The following is a 26,229-nucleotide window of genomic DNA, read 5'->3' as shown; positions in this document are numbered from 1 at the left end:
AATTTTGCCCTTTGTTCAACAATGAGAATGTACCATTATAACGAATTAAATACCTTATTGTATAATTTTTCGTTCGTTCTGTTAATGTACTGAACAAGGGCGTTACATAAAAATTTTGTATTCTGTAACGTTACAGATGAAACTTTTTTTTAATGTTCTGAGTTAATTAGAAGAAAGTTTGTTCCATAGAAAATTGTTTGTAGTAGTAACATATTATATAGTTTTATTTTAAATGACAACAAAAATTATTTGACAAAATAAAATAAATAATTCTGGAATAAAGTTATGAAAACAACAGTTTTTATAAATTTTAGTTTTGATTTTTGTTTTAAATTGTGTGATTCGATCCTGTGCACCAATATATAGTGATCATTTAAGTGGTATTCAAGTTATTACATTACTATTTATACTTATTTTAAATAGTCGTAGTGATGAAATTATATTTTACTAAACGATAATTTTTGAATTAGAAATATTACTCAAATACTAGAATTTTATTGAAATGAACAAAAGACCTTCCAGACAATTTATAAAAATACATTTGAAATTTGCACTTAAATGACTTTTTCAAGTGTTATCAGTTAACATATGTATGTACTATATATAAATCAACAATGATTATGTTTTATTTACATTTTTAAATGTGGCATTAATACTTACTATAAAAATAATATTAACATTCAATAAATGATTCAATAAAACGTAATAAATATTTTTGTATGTCTCATCGATTTAATAAAATTAATGTTTAATAAATATAATCCAAATATTCTCAAAATTTAATAAGGCCTTACTTAACAAATATATAGTACAGATTACCTATTTATCGGTAAAAAAATAACAACGTAAGCGTTTAAATTTTTTACTATAGTAGTTACAATTTTAAATCGTAGTACATATTTAGAAAATTTATCCAGGTGTTGTTAATTTGTAGTTCTTTAAAATTATTGAAATTTTAGTTACTTCCTTTTGCATTTTATGTGATGATGTATAAACTTCTGATATATTTTATATGAACTTAAGATAAATTGAGGTTAATGTTTTTGTAAGCTTATGCACTCGACTTTGCGGGTTGTTACACTTCAAATAATCTTAAATAATTATTTAATCTTCAACTACAAAGTATGAGTAGTAGCTGACAATGTATAAAATTTATATTCATAAAAAAATTTTAAATTTAAGCAATGTTTTAAAGCAAAATTTCCATACAAAATTTTATTTTAAAACGTTGTTTAAATTAAAAAATGGTTTATGAATAAGGCCTTAAATATTTTGTAGCTCATTCATATTTTTTTTTAATTCGCAATTAAATTATTGATTAATTCACTGAGCTAGTTTCTATGCGCTTTTATTATACATAAATAAAACTGTTAATATCTTTAGAACTGTTAGTCAGATTTTAACATTTTTGATCCCATATTAAAGCTAATGAATTGTAGTTTTTAAAGCTTTTTTTCATCAAAACATGTTATAGCATAGAAAATCGGCCTTGAACAATGGATATAGATATATTGTCACCTAAATGTTTCATTGTACGATTCAAAATATATGGGCAATTCAATGCAGTTGGTCTTAATTTCATTAGTACGTAGTTGGCTAAGGTGGCGTAATAATATGTAGTTAGTATGTAGTAAGAAATGAATTTTAATCTGATTTTTTTTTTGTTATTAACACCTAGTTTTCTGAAATCGAAATTATATTTTTAATTTGTTTTTTTAGTTTTTGTATACAGAAATATATTTTTTTACTATAAGAGTAAAATCAGTCGCGTACGGTATGTCACGAACGATATTCAATTTTATTATAATATTTTATCAATGTGAACTTACCTATAGTCTTATAATATTAATCACTGAAAGTTTTTTATTCTAATGTACAAGTACTTATAAGAAGGATATCTCGAAATTCATGTCTTTCATTTTTGTATTTTGTTTCCATAAAAAATTAGTTAATACTACATATCGCGTTAATGCTACATAATACACTTTTGAACTGGGTGTGCGATATTATGAAAAAACTTCCAAAAATTTGAAATGGGATTTTAAGTATGCCATAAGATAAAGGTTATTTTTGCTTTTCTAATGAATTTTTTCTTAAAAACGATATTTTTATTCAATATATAAAATATATTACAATCTTTTGATTCACTATAATACAGATAAATATGTATATTATGTGTTATATTTTAATATTATAATTTTTCCAAATTATATTTAAAATATCTCCCAATAAAAAAACATAAAAATACTAATTTTAAAATTTTTGTATACACTTTCGAATTATTTAAAAAAATATTTGTATTTTTTGAAAATCTATACTTAACTTTTTGTTAAATATTAATACCATAGAACGGAGAGAGAAATGTCATTGAAAAAAAATCAAACAAATTTGCTCTCTTTTCACACATATGTGTGATACAATAACAAAATACATGGCAATAGATTCTCATGAATTAGGTTATTGACAGCAGACGTAGGTGTTTTTCTCTCAGTTTAATATCTAGTTGTCATCTATGGTAAATACCAAGGCACACTTAGAAAGGTACTGCATCACTACAACAATACAAAAGGATTACTAGAACATTTCTTGGGGATGGAAGTACAACGTGATGGAAACACTGGAGACATTAAGTTAAGTCAAGAAGTTTACATCAATGAATTATTACAAGAATATGGCATGGAAAATTCCAAACCTTCATCTATACCATTGACCCCTGGTTTTCAAATAAGTTGTGATAATGATTGTGAAAAAGTTGACAAGACCTCATATCAATCGCTGATTGGAGCTTTGCTGTATTTAGCTTTGACAACAAGACCAGATATTATACACTCTGTTTCCAAATTAGCACATAGAAATTCAGAACCACATTTAGAACATTGGGTAGCTGCTAAGAGTATACTACGTTATTTAAAAGGTACAAAAATTTTAAACTAAATTTTTCTGGTGGTAGCAAAATTCTTGAAGGCTACGCAGATGCAGATTGGGGTGGATGTTCTGTAGATAGGAAATCGTATTCCGGATTTGTATTTTACATTGGTAAAAATGTTGTTTCGTGGGAATCAAAAAAGCAATCTACAACAGCACTTAGCATTACAGAAGCCGAATACATGTCAATATCTAATGCATCAAAAGAAGCAGTGTATTTAAGAAGATTGTTGAAAGAGCTTGGTTTTTGGAAAGATGAAAGCGTAATATTAAATGTCGACAATCAAGGTGCTTTGAAATTGGCAACTAATCCAGTATATCACAATAGGAGCAAACACATTGATATTAAGTATCATCATATAAGAGATGTCGTTCAATCCAAAGAAGTGGAATTAAAATATTGTCCGACTGAACATATGATTGCAGATGTATTCACAAAGAATTTACCAAAGGCTAAACATTTACATTTTGTTGATTTGTTAAAATTAAAATAATTTAATTTAATTTGTAAAGAATATCCATGTTGAGGAGGAGTGTTGGAAATAATACTTATTATAAAAACACTTTATATAACAACATGAATATTTTAGTTTGCATTGAAAAATATTTTTTGTATAATAATTTTTCTAATCAAATATTTTTTCATTCGTTTAAAAACTTTTGTTCAACACGTTTTATAATTATATTAAATAAAAACTTTTAATTTGTCTTAAAATATTTAATCGCGAATATTCCAGATATTCCAATATGTTTTTGTTAAAAAGTAGGTGAACTGTCAAAGTTGCCTGTTTTTGTTTTTGCTTTTGGGTTTGTTGTATTTTTCGCCACAACAACCACAAGTGAATTGACAATTCAAACTGAATAAAAACAAGTAAGAGTGCTATATTCGGCTGTGCCGAATCTTATATACCCTTCACCAAATTATACTTCAAAATTTTAAATATTTTTAGGTAAACAAAATTTAATTTTTTTTCCAGTTGTTTTTTTCATTTTTTGTAAAAAAATTTTTTTCGATTATTTTAAATTTTTTTTGTTTTTTAAATTTTTTTTGTGAAAAAAAAATTCGGGTTAAAAATTCTTTATAAAATTTTAAATTTTAATTCTATGGTAAATACCTCAACGAACATTTTTTCATATCATTTATTATCACAATATTACATAGTAAATGTATGGAAATTTTGTTTTATATACCTTTTACAAATCTAAAAATTGATTATGAATAAGGGGTAAAACAATAATACCTGAGAATATAATTAATAATATATAAAAAATAACAAAGTTACTTAAAATATATATGCATAATATAGTATATTTTTGATTAATATAATGTATAATATAATATTGATTAATACTAATTATTAATTTATTTTTTTCAGTATTTTGGCTCCCCAACCATACAAAATTTAAATATTTTTAAAAACTATATTTCAGAATAGGCCCCATTCAATAGCAAATTGTATTGAAAAGTTCATAATATTTATGTATACTAGGATCTCCTGGTGGTCAAAATTCGACCACTAATAACGAAATTATACAGTTCTTTGACTATACGCAAAAATATTTTTTCACGCTTTTGTACAAATACACGTGTATTTAGATGTGCATAAACATGTTGTTGTTGTTGTTTTTCAAGCAAATTTAGAACGCTTTTTAACACTTTTATGGAAATAATTTTTAAAAAAAATTTATATAGTTCTCATCTAGAGAAAATAATCTTTTAAACCATATATGTTTCATCAATATTGGTGGACAATAACATACTTAAAAGTGTACCACAAAAAAACGTGTGGCCTATTTATATATAAGATGTACGGATAATTAATTATCAACACAATAAGAAAAAAAATCAATTAGAAAATTTTAAAAATATATATACTGATACTTTACTTATCTTTCAGAGTGAATTTGTAAAAAAAAGAATAGAGAATCTATTCATATAGTTTTATGGTATCAATTAATATTTTTGGCATATTTATCTTTAAATTATAGTCAATTATTAATATAATAATGTTACAAAATTTAGGGATGTGTATTTCAAAATATCCTTGCTTAAAGAATGTTTTTTAAATTTATTATCCTTTTTTCTTTGGAAAATGGGGTTTGGTGATATATTCAGTAAATTGAAGTCCCTGCGATTTATGTATATAAGACTAACTTAATAAAAATTACAAAGATATGTGTATCCAAAAATACATTTGAAGTTTTTTGAATATTCTTCGAAATATAAGAAAATGTTAACTAAATGTTTGTTATCTCGATATCACCTAAAACCTAAGTACCCAGTTTTGGATTTGGATCTGTTAAGGTCAACAATTTTTATTTCTTCCCTATATAAAATTATTTTTTTTTATAAAAAACATTTTTTTACAAGCTACATATCGATGGCTTAATATAAAAAGGCCCTAATCGTGTTTTTTTTTTGTAAGTCCAGATTTTCGTTAATTTCGATATCATATATCCATAGCCAAATCTCATATAGCCAACAAAATCTCAACTTAAAAAAACACGAGTTAGGGCCTTTTTATATTAAGCCATCGATATGTAATTATTGTTTGATATTGTCTCTTGATTAACAAAAAATATTTTTCATGAGTTTTCGCCCACACTTCATTGTATTATCTTACATTATCTTATCAAATAAATAGATACAGAAAATAATTGTTTACTTTCACTTAAAATACATAAATGAAAATTATAATATGGGTATTTTTAAAATAAATTTTTTAAGTTTGAAGCTATTTTTTAGAAAAATGGAAGGAATAAAAGTTTATCAAATCATTACCGTTGTAATATATTTGCTGGAAAATATATTATCATCAAAAGAATATTTTGGGAAACAAATTTTTATTTTAGTAAGTTGTGTACTTATATTTAATTTATTTGAGTATTTCATGAATACACACAAATATTAGCGACATGAAAATATGTATGTGGAAAAGTAAAATATAATTCTATAAATCAATAAATTCTTACTTGTTCTACTTTAAACGTTATTTAGGTTTACATTTATATTATCAAATAATGAAACGCAATTGTAACAGGTTTTATTAATAAAAATAATCTCATGACCCAAGTTGAGCGTCAGCTAAGTTTATTGTCATTTAAACCAATTTTATTTTAAATTTAATGAAAATGTTATTTAGTATATGTATATATATTGTTCATTTTTAACAAGACCGTCATAACTCAAAAATATACATGAATATTCGCAGGGAATTCTTTCCATTCTCACTTGTTTGTTCCTTGGTAAAAATCCTATTCTAGACTCCCGGGGTATATCTAAATAAGGGAGAGGAAAAATAGCATTAGATGTTTTGGTTAAAATATTTTTGCAAAAATACAATTTGTTTACATAGCGTAAATAATAAAATCGAAATGTTCAGTGCGGCCTCCTTTCGTATGCATGCAGAATAACTTTACTGCTTACAAAAGTGGTTGGCATCTTCGAAGCTAATCATCGTCCGGTGTGAATAAAAACGTCTCGAACAAGAGTTAGGTTATTGTGTAATTCGATTTGAAAGAAAATATTTTCGAATTTCTATCTGTAAGGCTTACAAATAAATTGGAATGATTTTCTTTTCGAATCGTATTACTTAATAACTCCTCTGAATTATAACGAAGGAGACAACTTCAGGCGTTGTTTCTGGAAGTTCAAAATTTTGGGCAAACCCAAGCCGAAGTTATTTGCACAAAATCCATAGTTTTTGTGAAAACTATTTTTGTTTGGAGTTGTGCTTTCTGATATAATTTTATTTAATTACTAGTAAGTGCTGTTTTATATTGGTGGATCTAGTGCAATGGCCATCAGCTCTCCGCAAGAACCGTGGAAGATCCTGCTTCTCTTCCTTAAAAATGCCGTGAGCAAATTTCCGGATTCTCCAGCATCAATGACAGGAATGTAGTTAATGTTAATTTGTACTTTTTTAATTTAAAAGAAAAAAATTTAACCAGTGTCTTATATTATTTTTTACCTAAATACTTACATTTTTAAATTATCTCCCTCTTAAATAGCTGAGGAAAAACTCGAAAATACTGTTGACTTTTTTCCCCTTTTTCTCATATTCATAATACATGATTTATCCCGTCGTAATTTTTACCTTTTTAGAGTTGTTTTAAGAATAGGGGAAAAGTGAAAAATCCTACGTAAATTTTTATTTATAACGGAAGGAATGGGAAAATTTTACGCGGAATTGTTTATGGCTGATACTTTAAAGAAAACTTACTGAATCTTATTGAATTATTCTTTTAGTAACTCCTATACACGTCCATTAACCACACAGAAAAACGAAATAATGTTAGTTGAGAATGTCGAATACTTTAAATTTATAATCATGTTGTTATAATTTATGTTATAAAAGAAATTAATTTATATGTATATTTTTATGATTTTATTTTAGATTATGATCCAAAAGTGGTGGAACAAAAAGAGCAAGCCCAACCGGCTTGCCTACCGTTGAGCTATGTTTTACGATTTATATCGGATGATGCACGTAAAGAGAGTCCATTTCTCACGGCAAATGCAGCTGGCGTTGAACTTAAACGCAAGCTGGCGATTAAACATCACAGCTATAGCATGTCTTCATCAAATCGCAGTAATACGCCTACCGGTGAGCTATTGTCAAAATCATATTACAAAACACATAGAGCATTTATCTATGTTTTTAGTGTTCTATCGCATTTTTGAAAAATTTTATTTTTTTTTTTGGCATATTGAAAATGTTCAAAACAAAATTGCAAATTTGACATACAAATTTATTAATGATCAGGAATTTAAATATTTCAATTGCGAACATTCGATTTAACTCTATTAATCATCTTATTTCTTTCAATTGGTTGTACTCATATGTATATTCGCAATGTTTTTTTTTGTTAATAATTTCTAGGCAGCGAAATGGATGAAGACGAAATGGTTGTTTCTGAGTCAGAGGATAGTAATGATTCCTGGACAACCGAAGAATTTAGTTCTGAATTCATAATGCGCTATGGCAGCAGGTGGGATTGGCTCTCTGCCAACTTTTATTTAATGCTCAATGCTTTCTATTAAAAAATTATTTGTAATTATTTTTTCTGTAATTTTTTGTGCATTGTCTTGGGTCATTTAAAGGCATTCCGGATCCGGCAGCAATGGCACACCCGGCAATGAAAAACCATTTGCCTGTCCTGTTCCGGGGTGTAAAAAACGTTATAAAAATGTCAATGGTATTAAATATCATTCGAAGAATGGGCATAAAAAGGACGGCAAGTAAGTGTGACAATATACATGTATATAAGAGAACAAAAATAAAAAAAATATTTACTCTACTAATACAATTTTTTTCTCTAGAGTACGCAAAGGCTATAAATGTCATTGTGGAAAAAGTTATAAGACTGCCCAAGGTTTGAAAAGCCATGCTTTGGTGGCACACAATTCCTCACCCGAGAATGTGTTGGCAACGCAAAATTTGGGTAGTGTGCTGACCACTACTAGCGGTGGTATACTTATGCAACGCAGTAGTTCACCGTCACAGTCGCTGGGCTCTTTGAGTCCATCTAGTATTAGCAACATGTCTAGCGGTGCAAGTAGTTGCCATGGCAGCGGTGGACATTTCTCAAATAGCAACAGCTCCACAGTTGGTTCTACGGCTTGTTTAGGTCAAGCTATTAATGGAACAACTCTCAATTTACAACCTCAACAGCAGCAGCAACAATACACTACAACTGCCAATAATCATCAGCAACAAGTTGTTACTGCTGGAGGAGTTTCGAGCGGTGTTACAATACCATCGGTATTAACGGGTTCAATAGCGGCGTCTGCAGCATCAGTAACACACAACACAACGGCAACAGGTAACAGCAACAATTTATTACGCAACACAATTAGTTTGGTGTCATTGAAAACCCATAATGGTGGCAACATCAACCACAATGGTAGTAATGGTAATATTAACAACATTACCGCTACATTGGCTACTACAAAAACAGCGGCGGCCACAAATCTATTGGCTGCTAATGCAGCAGCTAGTAAAATTTTAAAACTAGCCACTAATGTTGCTGCCGCTGCTGCAAATAATGTCACCACCACTACCACTAGTGGTGCTACGGCAATGGTGGTGGATCAACAGCAGCAACAACAATTTCTTAATAAACAGCAAACGGTTACAGCGACAACACCACCTACTAAGATAACTTTACCAAATTTGGTAAATTTAGGTATTTTAACGCCGGCAACATCGCCAACAAAAACTACACAATCGTTAACATTTACGCAACAACATCATCATCACCAGCAGCAGCAACAAACGCTTACGAATGCTCTGAATAGTTTAACAACAGCAACACATATTATGCAACAGCAAAAGACGTTGCAAACAAATTCCAATAATTCTTCTACTACTACTACTAACAACAATATTAATCATTTAACAACTACAAATAAAAATAATATATTGCTTGTTGAACAACATCATCAACAACAACTACAAACACAATCTCAATCATCATCATCACAACATCAACAACATCTTCCATTAACTCCCATTAGTCCAAATAGTGTAAGTTTACAACACCAACAACAAAAAACCAATGCTGTTGCTGTAGCAAATGTTTTAAATGCCACCTTACAACAACACAAAAACAAACAGCAGCACCAGCAACAACAAATTGTTGGTAGCATACATTTAACGCAAATTACCAGCAATGGCAATGGTAATGGTAATAAACAACAAACAACACAACATATAACAACAGCTGGCTCCTCCACCTCGCCACCACCATCAAATATTAACTCACCTAATAGTTCTAATGGTGGTAGTGGTGGCGGTGGCAGCGGTAGTAGTAGTATTGTTTGTTCGCCAACTTCACACAGTTCGTCCTCAGACGTAGTGGCTTTAACTGTTGCCGTTGCTGATGCTGGTGTTGGTTCCATTAGCGAGGAAACGTAGCCTATACTAAAGAAACTTTTAATGCGTCGTAAATTTAAGTAGATTTCTTTTATAAATATTTTTTCGTAATTTTATAATTTATTTCTTAAAATGTTGCTGTATAATTTGTTCGAATATGACCTACTCCTATTGCAATATAGTGTCGCACGATAGATGTACCACTTAGAAAAATAGAAGCTATCACACAGATATGATATTAGATAACATGTTTGCTATATTTCTGTCAGTGTTTATTACCTTTTGTATGTTTCGTTAGAAAAGCTTAGGATTATAATAATTTCACACTTACCCATTTCATATGGTACATACCAGAATATTAGGCATGTGTTGGTACTTTACTTAGTACTTTAGAAATATGTAGTTATACAGAGTTGGCCAATATCTTAATAACATTTTCATCTGTTTAAGATACATTTTAAACTAATGATCGGAAAATTTTATTTGATAATTGAAGCTATTGTTGCTTCTTTTATTTTCGTAATACTAGTTAGAGAGCTAAAATAGTATATTAATAAATTTTTTAGTAATTCCTGCACATGTAAGTTCTAAAAATAATCACAGCAATCGAACTTATCTTCTCTTCTACATACATAAGGAATTGAATATTTGTAGTGAAATTAACAGATAACAGATTTAAACATTTAGTTTTATAATTTTTCGCATAAATATACTTTTGAACATTTTAGTTTATCAATGTATTAATCAATACCATAATTCCTTGGTAACTTCCTAATGATTGTGGTAATTTATCTAAAATCAGGAAATCTATTACTGGAGTCTATAAAATCTGAAAAATAACAAATATTAAGTGGTTCTTTTAATAGTTAAATTAACAAACTAACAAGTAAATTCCTTATTAAAAAATTAATACAGTTAAAGTTGCATTTAAAAGCTTTAGTATACGATTTGTAAACAAGCTTAAATAATCTCAAATAATACAATTTATTTAAAAAATTAACACTACATCATATGTAAAAAATACTACAGTAGACTGCTAGTTTAGATTATTTTCTATTATCATTAGTTTTAGAGTTATTATCGTTTATTTGTGTGCAATATTTTTTTTATAATTTCAACACACACTTATGTATTATAAATGAAAAGAAAAACCTACTGATCTCCTATATTTTTAAAATATATGCAAACAATATATATATATATATTTCTTCTACATTCGTTATTTCAAAATTTGTACATTCTTACTAATTTTTATATTTTGAAAAAATAAAATTACTCTCCTCAAGTATTATTTATTAGGTTTTCTAATTAGTCCTTATATATAAAATATGTATAAACAAATTATAAAAGAATTTATTAAATTTAGTTAAACTATATATAACAAATTAAAATTATTTAAAACCATTAAAAACGTAAAACTTTATTTAATCCAATTTTTATTTCAATTGAAAAAATAGTAAATTTATTGTTTCCTTAGACAGTTTATCATATGGTTATTATTTTTTTAAGGTTATATGTTGAGATTAAACAACTTTTTAAACTATTTACAATAATACACACTACTAATTTAAAATTTAATTAGAATAAAATGATTTAAGCATATTCATTTCGAAATTTGAATAAATTTCATACTTCAATTTCTAACACTTGAATAATAAAATAGAAATAGCATCGAGAAATTAGAGTTACTGAGAAATTAGAGTTACATTTAAATGGTTTCCACAAAAGATTTTTAATGTTTCCAATTAGAACCAAAAATTACTTTGTCTTAAGATATTCATATATATTTTTAGAAATATTTTGTTCATCCACCAACCGTTCTTTTTAAGTTTTTACCACATTTAAAGAGAACAACATTAATCCAATTCGCTATCTTCGAAAGACAAAAGAAACGAGAATCAAGACCAAAACAATTTTTATCCCTTCGCCAAGAGTGGTAAGGGTATATATAAGTTTGTCATTCCGTTTGTAATTTTTATATTTTTGTCCGTATGTATGTATATTCTGAAGCTCACAAATAACTTACATAAATGATTGATACATCAACATATTTAAATTAAATTCGGAAAAATTGGCCCACTAATGGCTGAGATATAAGCAAAACAATTTTTCCAAATTTTTCGAAATTCATTCTGGGGCCAAATTACCGCATTCGATATCGAGTAAAATTGATCGTAATTTTCTTATTTGAGATTATGGCATTCGATATCGAGCAAGAAATTTAGTACATTTTATCATAATTTCGATATCGAAATCATTTTTCGATACTATAGTTCATTCGATCACGAATGCGGTAATTTGGCCCCTGGTTTGAAATTATTAAAAATAATTTTTAAAAATAAAAATTTTTAATGTAGATGATGCCTTGATGAGCAATATATAGATTATATTTTTAAATAAACTAAACTATCGTATTTACGAATGTTAATGTCCCAATGAACAACTTTTTTCCGAAACTTTTAAAGGAATAACACATACAAATATAAGTATTGATGATTTGAATAGGGATAAAATACATTTTGTCACAAATGTTTTGTAATTTTGAATCTTTTATTATCAAAACTTTTGAACAAATATTACTTTATTTTTCAAATATTCAGATCCCAAATAACCATTGTTTAAGTGGTATTCCTACAAACCTGATTTTAACGGGACACTCTAATGTGGAAACATACAATATAATTTAGTGCAATATATACATTTTTTTTTTAACAAATTGTAGAAATATTCAAGATCAACAAAGAAACTTGCATTTTCTTCGCAAATGTATACATTTTTGCAAATATTTTTAATTAACAGTTCATTTGCTTATCGTTATAATCATAGTTTATTTTTTAATTTTATTGAATAATAAATCATAGTAGTTTCATGATGGAGCACCTCAGGGCACACAATCATGGTAACAAAATTGCAAAATTCTGTATTATTTAAAAATTAAGAAACGTACATGGCTTCAAAACATTGTATTAAAAGTACTATTAATCACAAAAATTTTTCGGAAATCGTGAGCTCTAAGTTTTCGTTTTATTTTTCCCATACGATCATAATAGCCTCAGGAATTTCTCAAGGTAATAAATTTAATATGTATACTCCTTGAACTAATAAATTTATTAGATTTACTTTTTTTTTAAATATTTAAATTTTTATGTTGTATGTATTTCGAAAATTCTCAAAAATTATGAATTAGCAATTGAAGTAACACTCTTTGTGAAAACTATAATCGAATGTAGAGCAAATTGTGGCAGTTTGTAAAACAGCTTTATGAAATGACATTATTTTTTCTTATGATTTTATATTAAAGTAAACAAATAAAATTGTTAAACCACTGTCTTAGTTATTTTACTGGTTTATTTTTTTTTTTTATTTTACAAATACTTCCTTTAAATTTCTATTTTATATTTATTTATTTTTAATTTAATTTTTGTTGGCTTTTATAGTTCTCTTTTTTCTCTTTCATTATTACAGAGTCCTCCTCCTCTCCTTTTAGTGGACAATTGTTAGCCACAGCTATACAACAGCGTATTCTTTCAACCGCTAATGCTGGCGGTGGTTTCGGTGGTAGTGGTGGTGGAGGCGACGGCAGTGTTATAAACAACAATTCAAATTGCTTTTATGCAGCTACAGCTCCTGTTACACCATCAGCGAACTTGCCACTCAACGCAAATGCCACTGCTACAGCTACATTATCATCACTACCACCTGCCGCCATATCACCGACATTTATTGAACACAAATATTCGGCAAATACATTTAAAGAAAAATTTTTCGCCAATTTGCGACAACATAATTTAAATAAAACAAACTCGTTGAAAACCAGCAACAGTATTAAGAAAACAGAATATGATGATAGCAATGAAACTAACTCTTTAAGAAGTCTAGATATTGTTGCCACAAATGAAATTGGAATCGGTTGTGGTAATGTTAATAATAGTAATATTGACGGAGGTGGTGGTGTTGAAAACGATGTTGGTGGTGGTGAAGGTGTTAATAACAGTAACAGTAATAACAATATAAATATTCATCAAACGAATATGTGTTCTACGATACAACAGCAATTATCGGAAAATGTTAAACATAATTTATATAAAAAAACAATTAATTAACGTCTTCTATTTTGTTTGTTACACATTTTATAACAAAATCTCATCCTACACCCTACCTAGAACTCCAAACCCCCTTCCCCCCAAACTGATACATGGCTGTGATGTGTGGAATAAAAACAAAACAAACAAATAAACAAAATAATATTAATATTAGAGAATAAAAGGCTTTAGAAATTTAATGATACGAAGAAAAGAAAGAAATATAATCAATCATATAATGACTGGAGAGTGAGGAAAAGAGAACCTGAATTTTTCTGTGAATTGCGAAGTGAGAAAAGAGGATTATAAAAGCTGTTTGAATGAATACTTAGTGGAGAAAATGCAAGTTTATTTTAACAACTATTTTTTGTTTTATGATTTTTCTTAACTATTTTTTATTGTTTGTGTTGTTTTTCTTTATCTTATGTTGTTGAATAATTTATAAAGTAAAAAAGGTCATACAAAACAAAAATCACACCATTAATATAACAATCTTTGATGTATAATGAAAATATTTTTTCTAATAATAGATTAAACCTAAACACGCTTATTTCTTAAAAGTAATGCTATTTACATATACATACATATGTTCAAAATGGATCAATCAATTAATTTTTACTTTTATAGATTTTGATGAAAGTTAAAAAAAAATGAAAAATCAAAAAAATAACAATCTGTATTATGAGGGTCGTTGACGTGTAATTTTTTTTTTTAATTTGTTTAACGTTATTGAAAATGATTTAAATTCATTGAAGCGATTACATCATTTGTTAAACCAGAAACTGATTTTATAGCTTCAATAATGCTGAAGTCTAGTGAACAAATGTAACATTAATTTATCAGTTAAATCCAAATACATAATAAATTTAGATATCAATTAAAATTGATTGATCCATTTTTACATTTTTTTAGCAGAAAAAATATTAAAATTTTTTAAAATAAATAAAACATAATATAGTTTGGGTTGTGATAATCTTTTTTAAATAAAGTTTAACCTAACGCATCCCATTTTTTATTTCCCTTCAAAAATAAAATAAATCCTAACTTTGAAGAAGAGAAAAATAACAACCAAGTCCTATAAAAATTATTAAATAAAAAAAAACAAATTTCGAAATGACGAAAAATCATAAAACTCGCCGTAAAGCATGTTTATCCTAAATTATCGAAAATAAAAAATTAATTCTACAACTTTTTATTCAACTAGGCTTAAACCTTCTCAAATAAAAAAATTAAAACCTAAATAATATTAGTTACTAACGCTTAAACAAAAAAGGAATATAAATCATTGTCCACATTAATGTTTATATATTGTAAGATTTTTTTTTAGCAAAATATAGTAATATTTGTAAAACCATATATTAAATTAAACAAAAAAAAAAAACAAACAAAAAATCCTATAAAACATAAAAATGTTAAAAAAAACAACTCTAGTTAAAATTATTTATATGCTATTTCTTTAGCGTAACGTAATAAAATAAATATAAAAATATTTATATAAACATTTTTGAAGATTTATTTTCTTCGCCTAGTCACTATCGTATACATATGTAGTTAAATTAATTTTTTGTAATTATATATACATATAAATATGAAATAAAAAAGAAACAAAATATATAAAAACTATATTTAAATTAAAAAAATTAAAAACTATTAATATTTTTTATTGTTTACAAAATTGGTTAAAAATAAAAGCTTTTTAAGAATTGGTTTTAAAATGTTGGTATTGTATACATTTTCGGAATGCTAGCAAATTGTGAATTAATCAATAGACATGTTATTACAAAAATATGAGTAAGGCATACCATAGGATTTACTCCTTATCTCGCTTCAAAGATTAAAGTGTTAGAATTTTAATGCCTTTGTTTAGATAGTTTAAGAAAATGTATTTTTGTTTTCACTAGCACTGTCACAAGCTATCACGTAGTGATACTGCTGAAGTTATAACCCAGCAAAAACTTTACTTACCTAGTAATCCAGCAAGTAGTATTGCAGCTGAGTAAGAACTACTTATTATTTCGCTGAAAATAGTAATTTTTGTTAGCGATTTTGAAAAATTCATAAATCCGTGTGAGTCTTTTGAAAGACAAAGCACTGTTATTATGAATATTTTGTCATATGTTAATTCAAAACGCATATTTATACGCATAGTTTCCCTATTTTTTATAAAAATATTATAGACAATATAGTGTCTCGAAAAACTCAATTGAAAAATAACAGTTTAATAAATTTTGCCTCAAAAAAAATTTAATTATTTTTTTTTCATAACATATTTAATTTCGGTCTATAAGAAAGTTTGTTATCCAAAGATAAATGACGCATCCAACCATTTATTACAAAATTGTGCTTGAATGCTAATTTAAATTTATTTTTTAAGACTAAAATACACATTGCAGGAAATATACATCATAATTGTATGAGGTATGTGATAGAAATCGATTTATTTCAAAACGATCGATTATATACTATATTGCTTCCCCTTATCCAGAACTTCTGAAGCACTCATGAACTGGGGGTTTATTATGTAATTCGCTTCGAAACGAAACACTTTCGAAATACAATGTATAAAGGATAAAGGAGTTACATAATAACCTCCCTGGATCCGAAGATAAATGAGGGCATTATAGGGGACATTTCTCAAAAAAGGTGACATTGCAGGCTTTAAGTACTGGGGGGTTATTATGTAACTCCTTACGAAAAGAAATTCGTTCGAATTTGTATGCTTTGTACATTGTATTTCGAAAATGTTTCGTTTCGAATCGAAATACATAATAACCCCCCTGGCGAGGCATCACCATCCTTAATGCAGTTAAATTAACAGGAGAATTTCAGACACTCTGCTAAGAGACATTCGGGCCTGGAGTACGGAAATACTTATAGTTTATATAGATTTTTCTTTTTTTTCTTTCCAAACTGAAACGCAAATGACATTTGTTTGGTGGCTAGGCGAAATCATGGAAAATCTTATGTGCCAAGTTTTATCGAAATATCACCCCACTATAAACACATAATGTCAAAAAATTGATATTATGCACAAAAAAAAGCTTAATAACTTTTGATTAATTGGACATAAAGATATTCAGAATATATACTGAAATCAATGGTATAAACAATAAAAAAATTAACACATACATTTTGAGAAAACTAAGTAAAACTTCATTGTCGTTTTTCTCAACACGGTGTTTTTTGATGTGAGATAAAAGAATAATTAGCTGACGAAATTATAAATAACATAGAATTAAATATAAATAGAAGCGTTACTATAATTTAATTGTTTTATTTAGTGTCAAAAAATCCTTTTACTTAAGACAATTCAAAACAAATATTTAGTTTTATTTGATGCTGTTTGATCTTACAAAACACTTGTAAGAGTAAACACGTCAAACAAATTTGTGCTAAAAAAAGTGGTTACGCCTTTTTGAGTAAATATTTACCATGTGTGACCGTACCTTAAGTCTGTTGTCAAAAACCTAAGCCCCATTTCTTCAATCACTGGTTATTTTTTATTGTGACGATATACTGACAGTTTTCATACAAAATTTATATTAATTGGAAGTATATCTTTACGAAAAACTATAACCAGAGTTTGAGAAAATGGGCCTAAGTCTTGTAACAACAAAATACATGTAAAATTTACAATGTAAATCAATGTTTTTTGTTGTTGTGTACAATTTCTAAGAGAGTAAATATTAGGGTATTCAATCGATTAACCGTTAATCGGTTAACTGTTCAAATAATTTAAAATTGCCGATTTTCAAATAACAAATAAACCGATTAATTTGTGTCGATTAACCGATTAACCGAAATTCCTTTTTTTTGCACTTTAAAATTATTTTTTGTATTTATTTTTCACTTTCAATTCAAATACAAATTTCAAATTAAAATTAGATACTTTTGAACATCCAATAAACATGATTAGTGAGTATGTATAACAACTGACATATTTAATTTACATGTCTTTGAAACTTTGTTTGTATTTACATGTATAGACGACATTTTTTTTTTTGAAATTAGTCTTTTATCATAACTAAACGAAACTTAAATTAATCAAAATCTAAAACAATCCAAAAAGGAATATTCTTTATCATGCTTTTGATTTCTGAAACATATACAATCAGCGAGAGAGTTTTTTTCCAAGAAAAGTTTTATTAAATCAAAAGAAAAAAAATCGTTTAAATTATATTATTTTTATAAACCATTATTTCAGAAGATCTCACTAAAACCCTAAAAAACTCACACATCGCTCATTTGCTGCAACAACGTCATAATTCAAAAAAGTCGTCTTTGAATTTTTTATGACATTTTACTATTTCTTAAATAAATTTTCAACAAATCATGTGATTTCAGAAATATGTAGATGTTAATATCTTTCTAATCTGTATTTAACCCAAATTTTTACTTATCAATTATACGAGAAAACATGAATTTTAATTTTGATGTTTACAACTAAAAAACACTCTAACACAAAAAAACAATTGACTTTTTTGAAAACTGATAAAAATATATGAAAGATTATATTTTGTATTACTCAGTTCAAAAAACACGGATTTTGAGTTATGACGTTGTTGCAAATAAGCGATATGTTTACAAAAATGATCTCAAATGCCTTATTTGCTGTTTTTTATGTTTTTGTACACAAAATTCGTTGTTGAATTTTCAATTTAAAATTAAAATAGAAATTATTCGGTTAATCGAATAATTTTAAATTAACCGATTATTAACCGAATAAATCTAAACCTCGATTAATTATTTGCTCGATTAACCGATTAAACCAGAAAGCCGATTAATTGAATACCCTAGTAAATATTCTACTCTCAGTTGCGCCTCTCGTTCTATCATCCTATGGTAAATAATTTAAAAATACATCAATTCGTGATGTATCGTGAACACGTTGCCCTAACATACATATGAATATTAATTTTCTATTCGCTATTGTATGGTAGTACCTTGCGATTTTATCGCTAGAAACTCATTCTCTGGAGTAGCACAACCCATCTATGCAGACTAAATAAAAATAATCTATCATATACATCTTTACATATTTGATCCATATGAAACAGTAATTTTCCATATTAAAAAACAAATTGTAAAAGTATAACTTTCACAATTAAATATGATTTAAATAAAAAACTTGATATCGCATTCGAAACCAAATTATTTTTGTTTTGTACATTGTTGAAGATTTACACTTTTACATTTAATGTGATCCATAAATTTGTATCACATTTCTTGCCTTAATTAATTATAATTCGATAAACGGCTACGTTTAGTACATTGTTTAAAATTCACATTTCTTGACTTAATTATCTTTAATCATTTGTTATTTTTCATCATATTGATTATAAGTATAAATTTTTTAAAAATTTATACTTTAAATAAATCGAAATTCTTTGGAACAAACTAACGAAATTATATCGATCCGAAAACAACAGTTATTTTTTTAATTTTTAACTAGATTTTAATAAATTATGCTTTAATTTTTTATAAGTTATTTTTTTATTTAGATTTTTTCAAGCAGAAATAAAATGGTTCAATTTGAGAAAATTTTGACTTTAAATAATCGTTTTTGTGGGTGAGGTTTTTATTCCAAAATGACCCGAAAGAAATAACACAACATTGACTATCGCGTGGTGATCGACCCAAAATTTGGTTACATATCGATGGCTTAATATAGAAAGGTCGTTTCTTGTTTTTTTTTTCAAAATCGGGTTTTTTACATATTCTGGTAGACAAAACTCAAGTACACCTATCTTAAATAATTCAGTTTCCTATGTTGACGAATAAAAGATTTCAGAAATTAATAAAAGCCTCAACTCATTTCAATAATTGTTTGTACGAAAAAGCCCTAACTCATTTAATGTTGAATGCATATTTTTTGGTTTATATTAAAACAGCTTTTCTAAAAGTATTTTTTGATATATTACAAATTTTGAGTTGTTAGTTTTTTGCTTTCACTATCAGATTTTATTGAGTTTTTTTCTACACCTGTAAAGTAACTAAAAGTTGAGATATGAGTTGTGTACGCGTACTTGATAATTTGTAATAATTTGTATAAATTATCACTGGAAGTTACGGGATTCCGTTCGTTTACTTTTTAAAACTTGTAACGAGAGAGCAAGAGAGTGTTAAAAGTGACAGTTCGTTGATAGAGAACATGATATTAACATAAAAAAAAGTTTAAAACATATTGTTGCAAACAGAGACCGAAAATAACGGGTTCACTTTCATTTCAATAGTAAATTCTCATTCGCAGCCATTTAAAAATAATTTTTTATGATATATCACTGAGAGAGTTATTTATTAGAGAACATTTTAGGTTACGGGTTGAGAGAAACAGAAAAGAAACAAACACAACTAATCTAGATGAGTGATTTATAATTTATTTTTTTCGTAAAGGTTAGCTTGTGACTTTTATTTGTTATATCAACGCTTAAATATATAAAATTTATCAAAAGATTTATAACAAATAAAAAAAATAATCTTATTTCTGTTACTCAGACTTCATTACTTCATACTTATCATATTATTTCTATAATTTGTTAAAAATTACTAATAATATGTTACTGTATGTAAATAAAAGAGAAAGTAACAGTTATTAAGAACAAGAACAAATGAATTGTTTATCTCACACCAAACCATTAAAAAACTACAAAAACGAATAAAGGTCATACCAAACCTTTTAAATAAAAATCATTTTATAACTGTTATTTTCAGTGATTTATTTTTATCACAAAAATATAAATCACAATTTGGGTTTTTGGTATATGGAAGAGTTATTTTCGATCTCTGGTTGCAAATGTAAACGAAACAAAAAAGTTGAAAATTAACACAATTTACAAGTTTTGCAAAGAAAAGAAGTAAAATAACACAAAAGAAACGTTTTAATTTTTTTTTATAATAAAATACTACTTATTTTTACAAATTGTTGTTCGCGTACTTTTTTTTTGTAATTTTTCAGATTGAGAGTAAATTTTTACTCTCTAAAATAAAGTTACTGGATATTTTTTACTGGAAAGTACGCGAACACACCTATGATCTTTATATATTAAGCCATCGATATGTACATAATTGAATGAAAATGTTTTGTCTTCGTTCAATTTTCTTTATGTTTCGCTTTTAATCATTTACAAAATGAATTGAACAAAATTAACATAAGTTATGTTATGATTACATAAGTAATTAATTCTATAGATAAGTAATTCGTAAAGCAATGTATTCTTTAATGGAATGGTTAATAGAAAAATTAGTTTTGAAATGAAAATTTAATTAAGAATTCTTTTGAACCTTTGTTTATTAGGTAAATAAATGATCAATATGGCTTTGGTCGAATAAAAAAGTTTGTTGGGAAAAGTGTGTGTATGTAAAATTCTGATTTAAATATATGTTTTTTACAAGTAATGAGCATGATTCATTGTAATTTGAAATGTTTTCTAATTATTGACTGAAGTTATTTGGAAGATATTCCTCTAAATTTAAATTCGAGTGTCAAATTACTTAAAATATGTACATGTTGGTATTATCACGTTTATCAAGCATATATAAATTTATGATATTTTATATTTATGATTCATAAAAATGTTTGCATTCTGTTTTTCTGACATGTGAGGAGTTTCTTGTATTATTTTGTTAAACTATTTATGTCCATATACAAATATTCAAAAAAATTATAATTATACAACAATATATTTTTTCAATTGTATCAATTAAATTAGGATTTTTTCAATTGTATCAATAATGCGTTCACTTTCCATCATAATTGTACCACAAAATTATATTTTTAATTCTAGTATATTCGATAACCGCTTATGTACCGAATATGGTGTAATAATATCTTAAGATTATATTTTGTATTTGAATATCCTTTACGAACTTATTGTGTTCATACATTACGGACATGGATATACTATATTCATTATGCATTTTTTAGTTTATTCGTCTGTTCAAATTAATTATTTTTATTAATAAAGTAAAAACCAGACATACTAAATATAATAAATCCAATTCTTAAAATTAAAAACGATTGTATACATTTTATTGGTTTTAATGTTGCTTAAGTGTGTGTGTGTTCGATATTAAAATATTATAATAGTTATTGCAAATATAACCTGATTATAACTGTTTATACAATAAATAAACAATTAAATATTTTAGCCTAGTATTAAGTAGGAATCTTTAATAAAATTTAATTTCATTATAAAACACAAATCATTTCATTCAGGGGGGTTACTGCCTAATTCGATTCGAATTACAATGTATTTTGCACACAAATTCGAACATTTTCGTTTTCGGATTGAGTGGTAACGTAGTAACCGCTCAGGTTATTTCGGAAATATTCGAAATACATTGCAATTCTAAAAGATTTCCTTCCGAATCGAATTAAATACAATCATAATATGAAATTTTATTCGTCTATCTTAGTTTATGTATTCTCTAATTATTTGTTAACGAAAATAGAGACGTGTTTTTGACTTGGAGATCAAAAGCCAAATATGTAATAATAAGATCAGCTGTTTGTAGTTTGGTATTTTTTTGGCAAAAGATTAAACGGCCAATATTGACAAATTAATAAAACTAGCAAATAAAATATTAATTTCAATTTAATCGCTGATCTTCAAGTCAAAAGCCTGCCTTTTGAAAGTTACTCCTCTAATTTACCACCAAAAATTAATATATTTTTCCAAAAATTGGTTTTATTTATAGAACTGGGCCGATTATTTTATTAATGGCTTAACTCGCAAATTTCACATAAAAAATAACTTACAAAATTTAATTAAAATAAAATATTAACAAAAAAAGATATAAAAGAAATATTTCATCTTATATAAGACTGCTGTTTTCTTCGTAATTATTATTTATTATATAAATACATATAATAATGTAATATATTGTAAACAAAATAATAAATTTAATAAAAACTGTTATAGACATAATAACAAATTTAAGATATAAAATAGTTTATATTTATTAAATCATATAAATGGACTACCACTACTACTTTTACACATTCACATCTAAAACAATAATTTAAATAAAAAAAACATTACTCTACCTAATACATAATATGTTCATATTGGTTTAATATTTGGCAAAATAAGCGATTCAGCAAATAATTATTTCATCGTTTTCATGAATTTTGTAAATGCAAATAACGCCAAACCATATAATAATCGCCTATGTGATGGAAATCGATAGGTTTTAAAACGATCGATTTGAAAAAGTGTGACGGGTTATTATTTCCTTCCAAAATACAGATCAGATGATAATTAGCTAGTAATTTAAAACAATTTTAAGAAACCCAAAGTAAGAAAATTATCACAACCTTTTTCGACCCAGCCTAATGCTTTTTCTTATTTCTTAACCAAAAAATATATCAAATAGAAATTTAAATAACGTAACGTCATGTAATTTACGTCAGACTAAGGCTAACAAATAAAAAGAGGAAAGATTTTTAAATATTATAATTTGGAAAATAAATGTATGTATATTATTCCAAATCCTACTACAAAAGGTTTTATACACAAAGTTTTGCCCAATTCGCTGAGTTATGCAATTTTGTAATGCAAGTTAAACCGCACTTCTGTCTTTGGTAACGTCACGCAATCTCATATTTTTGCTAATATCTTCAACACAATGGTTGCAATATTTTTTCTGAATAAAGTGGTACTTAATTACTTTGCAAATATAAAAAAACATATACAAATTTAACTTTAACATTATTTTTTACATTTTCTTCAAATCATTATTTTGAAGATATAGTTATTTGACAGAAAATTAATAATATAAAAGATTTAATTAGTTTTTGATCTTAAACAGGTATATGATTTACATATAGCTCTTTTTGATAACTCCTAAACCAATAGAGATATTCCAAATGACTGAGATATAAGCAAAAAACCACGACTATCTCGATTTTGTATGTACTTATTTTTATCAATATCTTATCAAAGTCATTAACATATGGATGTCTAATGAAAGGCCTTTCCAACGATGTATATAACGCCATACATATTCGGATCCACTGGGTCAAAATCGGGAAAAATAATAATTTGTAATCATCCAAAATTTGTTCTTACTTTGGTGCAGGGTATATAAAATTCGTCACAGACGAATATAGCTCGCTAACTTGTTATACAAATTTTTAAAATGTGTGAAATTTTGTTTTTGATATGCACATAAATATTACTTTGGTGACGTGATTTACAAAATTAAGTCCTTAATTTGATTTGGTTATTTATTTCAACTTTATATTATACAAATCTTATTTAAATTGTTCGTTTTGTTCGAGGTAATATGTGTACATAATATATGCATTAAAAATAAATACACTCAATTATTTTAAATATAAATTAAGTAACTGAAAATCAGTAAAATATATTTAAATTCTAAATTCAAAATATATCTTATTGTGTATTTCTATGTTTTGTGTATTTACTTTGGCACTGTCTATGTATACATAGATATATATATATTATGTAATTATGTAAGTACGTTAACTTATTTAGGTTAGGTTAGGTTCCATGGGCTGCTGCTCCTCAAGCAGCTCACTTGGGTCCATTTAAATCTGATCCCATTGTGATACCCAAGGGGTAGACAACAGGGTATTTATAATACTTCCGTTGCCTCCAGGTTAAACCAGCCAGATTCCCGGATGAAGGAGTAGATTCGTCTAAGATTCATCCTCGATAGCTCGTCCAAGCATGATAGGAATGGAAATCCAAGGATGCGTTCCCTCAGGTTTGTAAGAGCCGGGCATTGGCAGAAAAGGTGATATACAGTCTCTTCCTCTTCTTCATTATGACAGCTTCTACAGTAATCATTGTACCGTAGGCCCAATCTTCTAGCATGTGTCCCGATTAAACAGTGCCCTGTAATAAAGGAGACAATTAGCCTTATTTGCTCACGACGGTATTCTACAAGTAGATTCGTCCTGTTGGCATCATATACGGGCCAAGTCGACCTCGCTGTGGCACAGGAAGGTTCATTAGTCCACCTGTTTTGTGCAGTCTCATACAGTTTCTGCTGAACAGCCATCTTGCATTTAACAAGGGAAATACCAGAAAAGGGGTCGATCGCCTCCTCACTCAACATCGCACCCCTTTTGGCCAGATCATCTGCTATACAATTACCCTGATTTCCATCGTGTCCAGGGACCCATATAAGCGTTATCCTAGAATGTCTCGCTATCTCATTTAGAGATACCCGGCATTCCTCGGTTAACCTAGATGTCGTAAAGACACCCGCTATTCCGTTAACAGCAGCCTTGCTGTCAGTAAATATACATATATCACCAGATATTCGATAATACCTCAGCCAGTTGGTTGCGCGTTTAATGGCAGTAATTTCCGCCTGAAGAACAGTACAGAAGTTAGGTAGCCTGAAGTAGGATCTTATCCCAAAGTTTTCAATATAGAAACCTCCACCGACCCTATTGCCCCTATTAGAGCCATCCGTATATATCCGTATGACATCAGCAGGAGGGAAGAGTCCGCGCTGCCATAGATCCCTATTCGGGATCATACGTTAACTTATTTACTTCGACTGCATTTTGATTTTTATAAAAATTGTGTGTTTGAAATCAGGAATAATTAAATAAATACATATTTGTGAAAAAAATATTTTATAAGGAATAAATAACATACATACATACACATCTGCTCAAAATAATAGATACACCTAATTGGAAAAAATTTAAATGGCGGTAACATTGAAAATTTCCTCGCAAGCGTTAAGAATACATCATATTATTAAAATTTCTATCTGGCAATGTCATGTCAGTCAAAAATCTGGCAACTATTTGCTTTCATGTTGATTTTTAAAAATGAATTTATTTGAATTACAAAAAAATATTTGCTCATAAAAATAGATACACATCAGTAATTTGTAATTTGTTTATATACAATTTTTTTTTTGTGCAATTTTTTGTTCCTATTTACGTGAAACAGTAAGTATAATTTAAATTTTAGCAACAATTTTATAAAAAATAGGACTCTTTTGAAGAAAATGGGACGAAATCATCATTGTACCGAAGATGAGAAAAAAATTGTTCAAACGATGAGAAATCAAGGAAAATCATTACGGGAAATAGCAAAGAGCATAGGAAGATCTTTACATTTTGTCCAAAATGCTTTATCTAAAAAACAAAAAAGAGAAACTCGCGGTAGACCAAAGAAAACCACTCCAGAAACAGATAGGCGGATCGTCCTTATGGTTAAAAAAGACCCTTTCATATCATCGAAAGCTATTTCTGCGGAGCTATGTAACGAAATCAGTCCACAAACAGTTCGTCGTCGTCTTTTACAAGCTAAATTGCCGGGAAGAATTGCCAGAAAAGTGCCACTAATGCGCCA

The 26,229-nt window shown here is 27.3% G+C and overlaps 2 protein-coding genes across 5 annotated transcripts in view; one reads left to right on the top strand and one right to left on the bottom strand.

The window, feature by feature from the left end:
• Nucleotides 1–15,532, top strand: part of LOC135963952 (type-2 histone deacetylase 1) — a 52,337-nt gene extending 36,805 nt beyond the window's left edge. For 2 of the 4 annotated variants that reach the window (XM_065515969.1, XM_065515968.1), the window contains exons 3-6: nt 7,323–7,532; nt 7,809–7,917; nt 8,030–8,167; nt 8,249–10,373. In XM_065515969.1, coding sequence (XP_065372041.1) covers nt 7,323–7,532; nt 7,809–7,917; nt 8,030–8,167; nt 8,249–9,845 — 2,054 coding nt within the window. In that variant the 3' untranslated portion in view covers nt 9,846–10,373. Of the gene's footprint in view, nt 1–7,322; nt 7,533–7,808; nt 7,918–8,029; nt 8,168–8,248; nt 10,374–13,268 lie in introns of those variants that run through there. The other 2 variants (XM_065515971.1, XM_065515970.1) reach the window with 2 other exon arrangements.
• Nucleotides 1–26,229, bottom strand: part of ATPsynC (ATP synthase, subunit C) — a 345,384-nt gene that overhangs the window by 44,496 nt on the left and 274,659 nt on the right. The window lies entirely within an intron of this gene.

This window comes from Calliphora vicina, chromosome 1, assembly GCF_958450345.1.
Source record: "Calliphora vicina chromosome 1, idCalVici1.1, whole genome shotgun sequence".
NCBI lineage: Eukaryota > Metazoa > Arthropoda > Insecta > Diptera > Calliphoridae > Calliphora > Calliphora vicina.
This window is presented reverse-complemented; position numbering and strand designations above follow the sequence as displayed.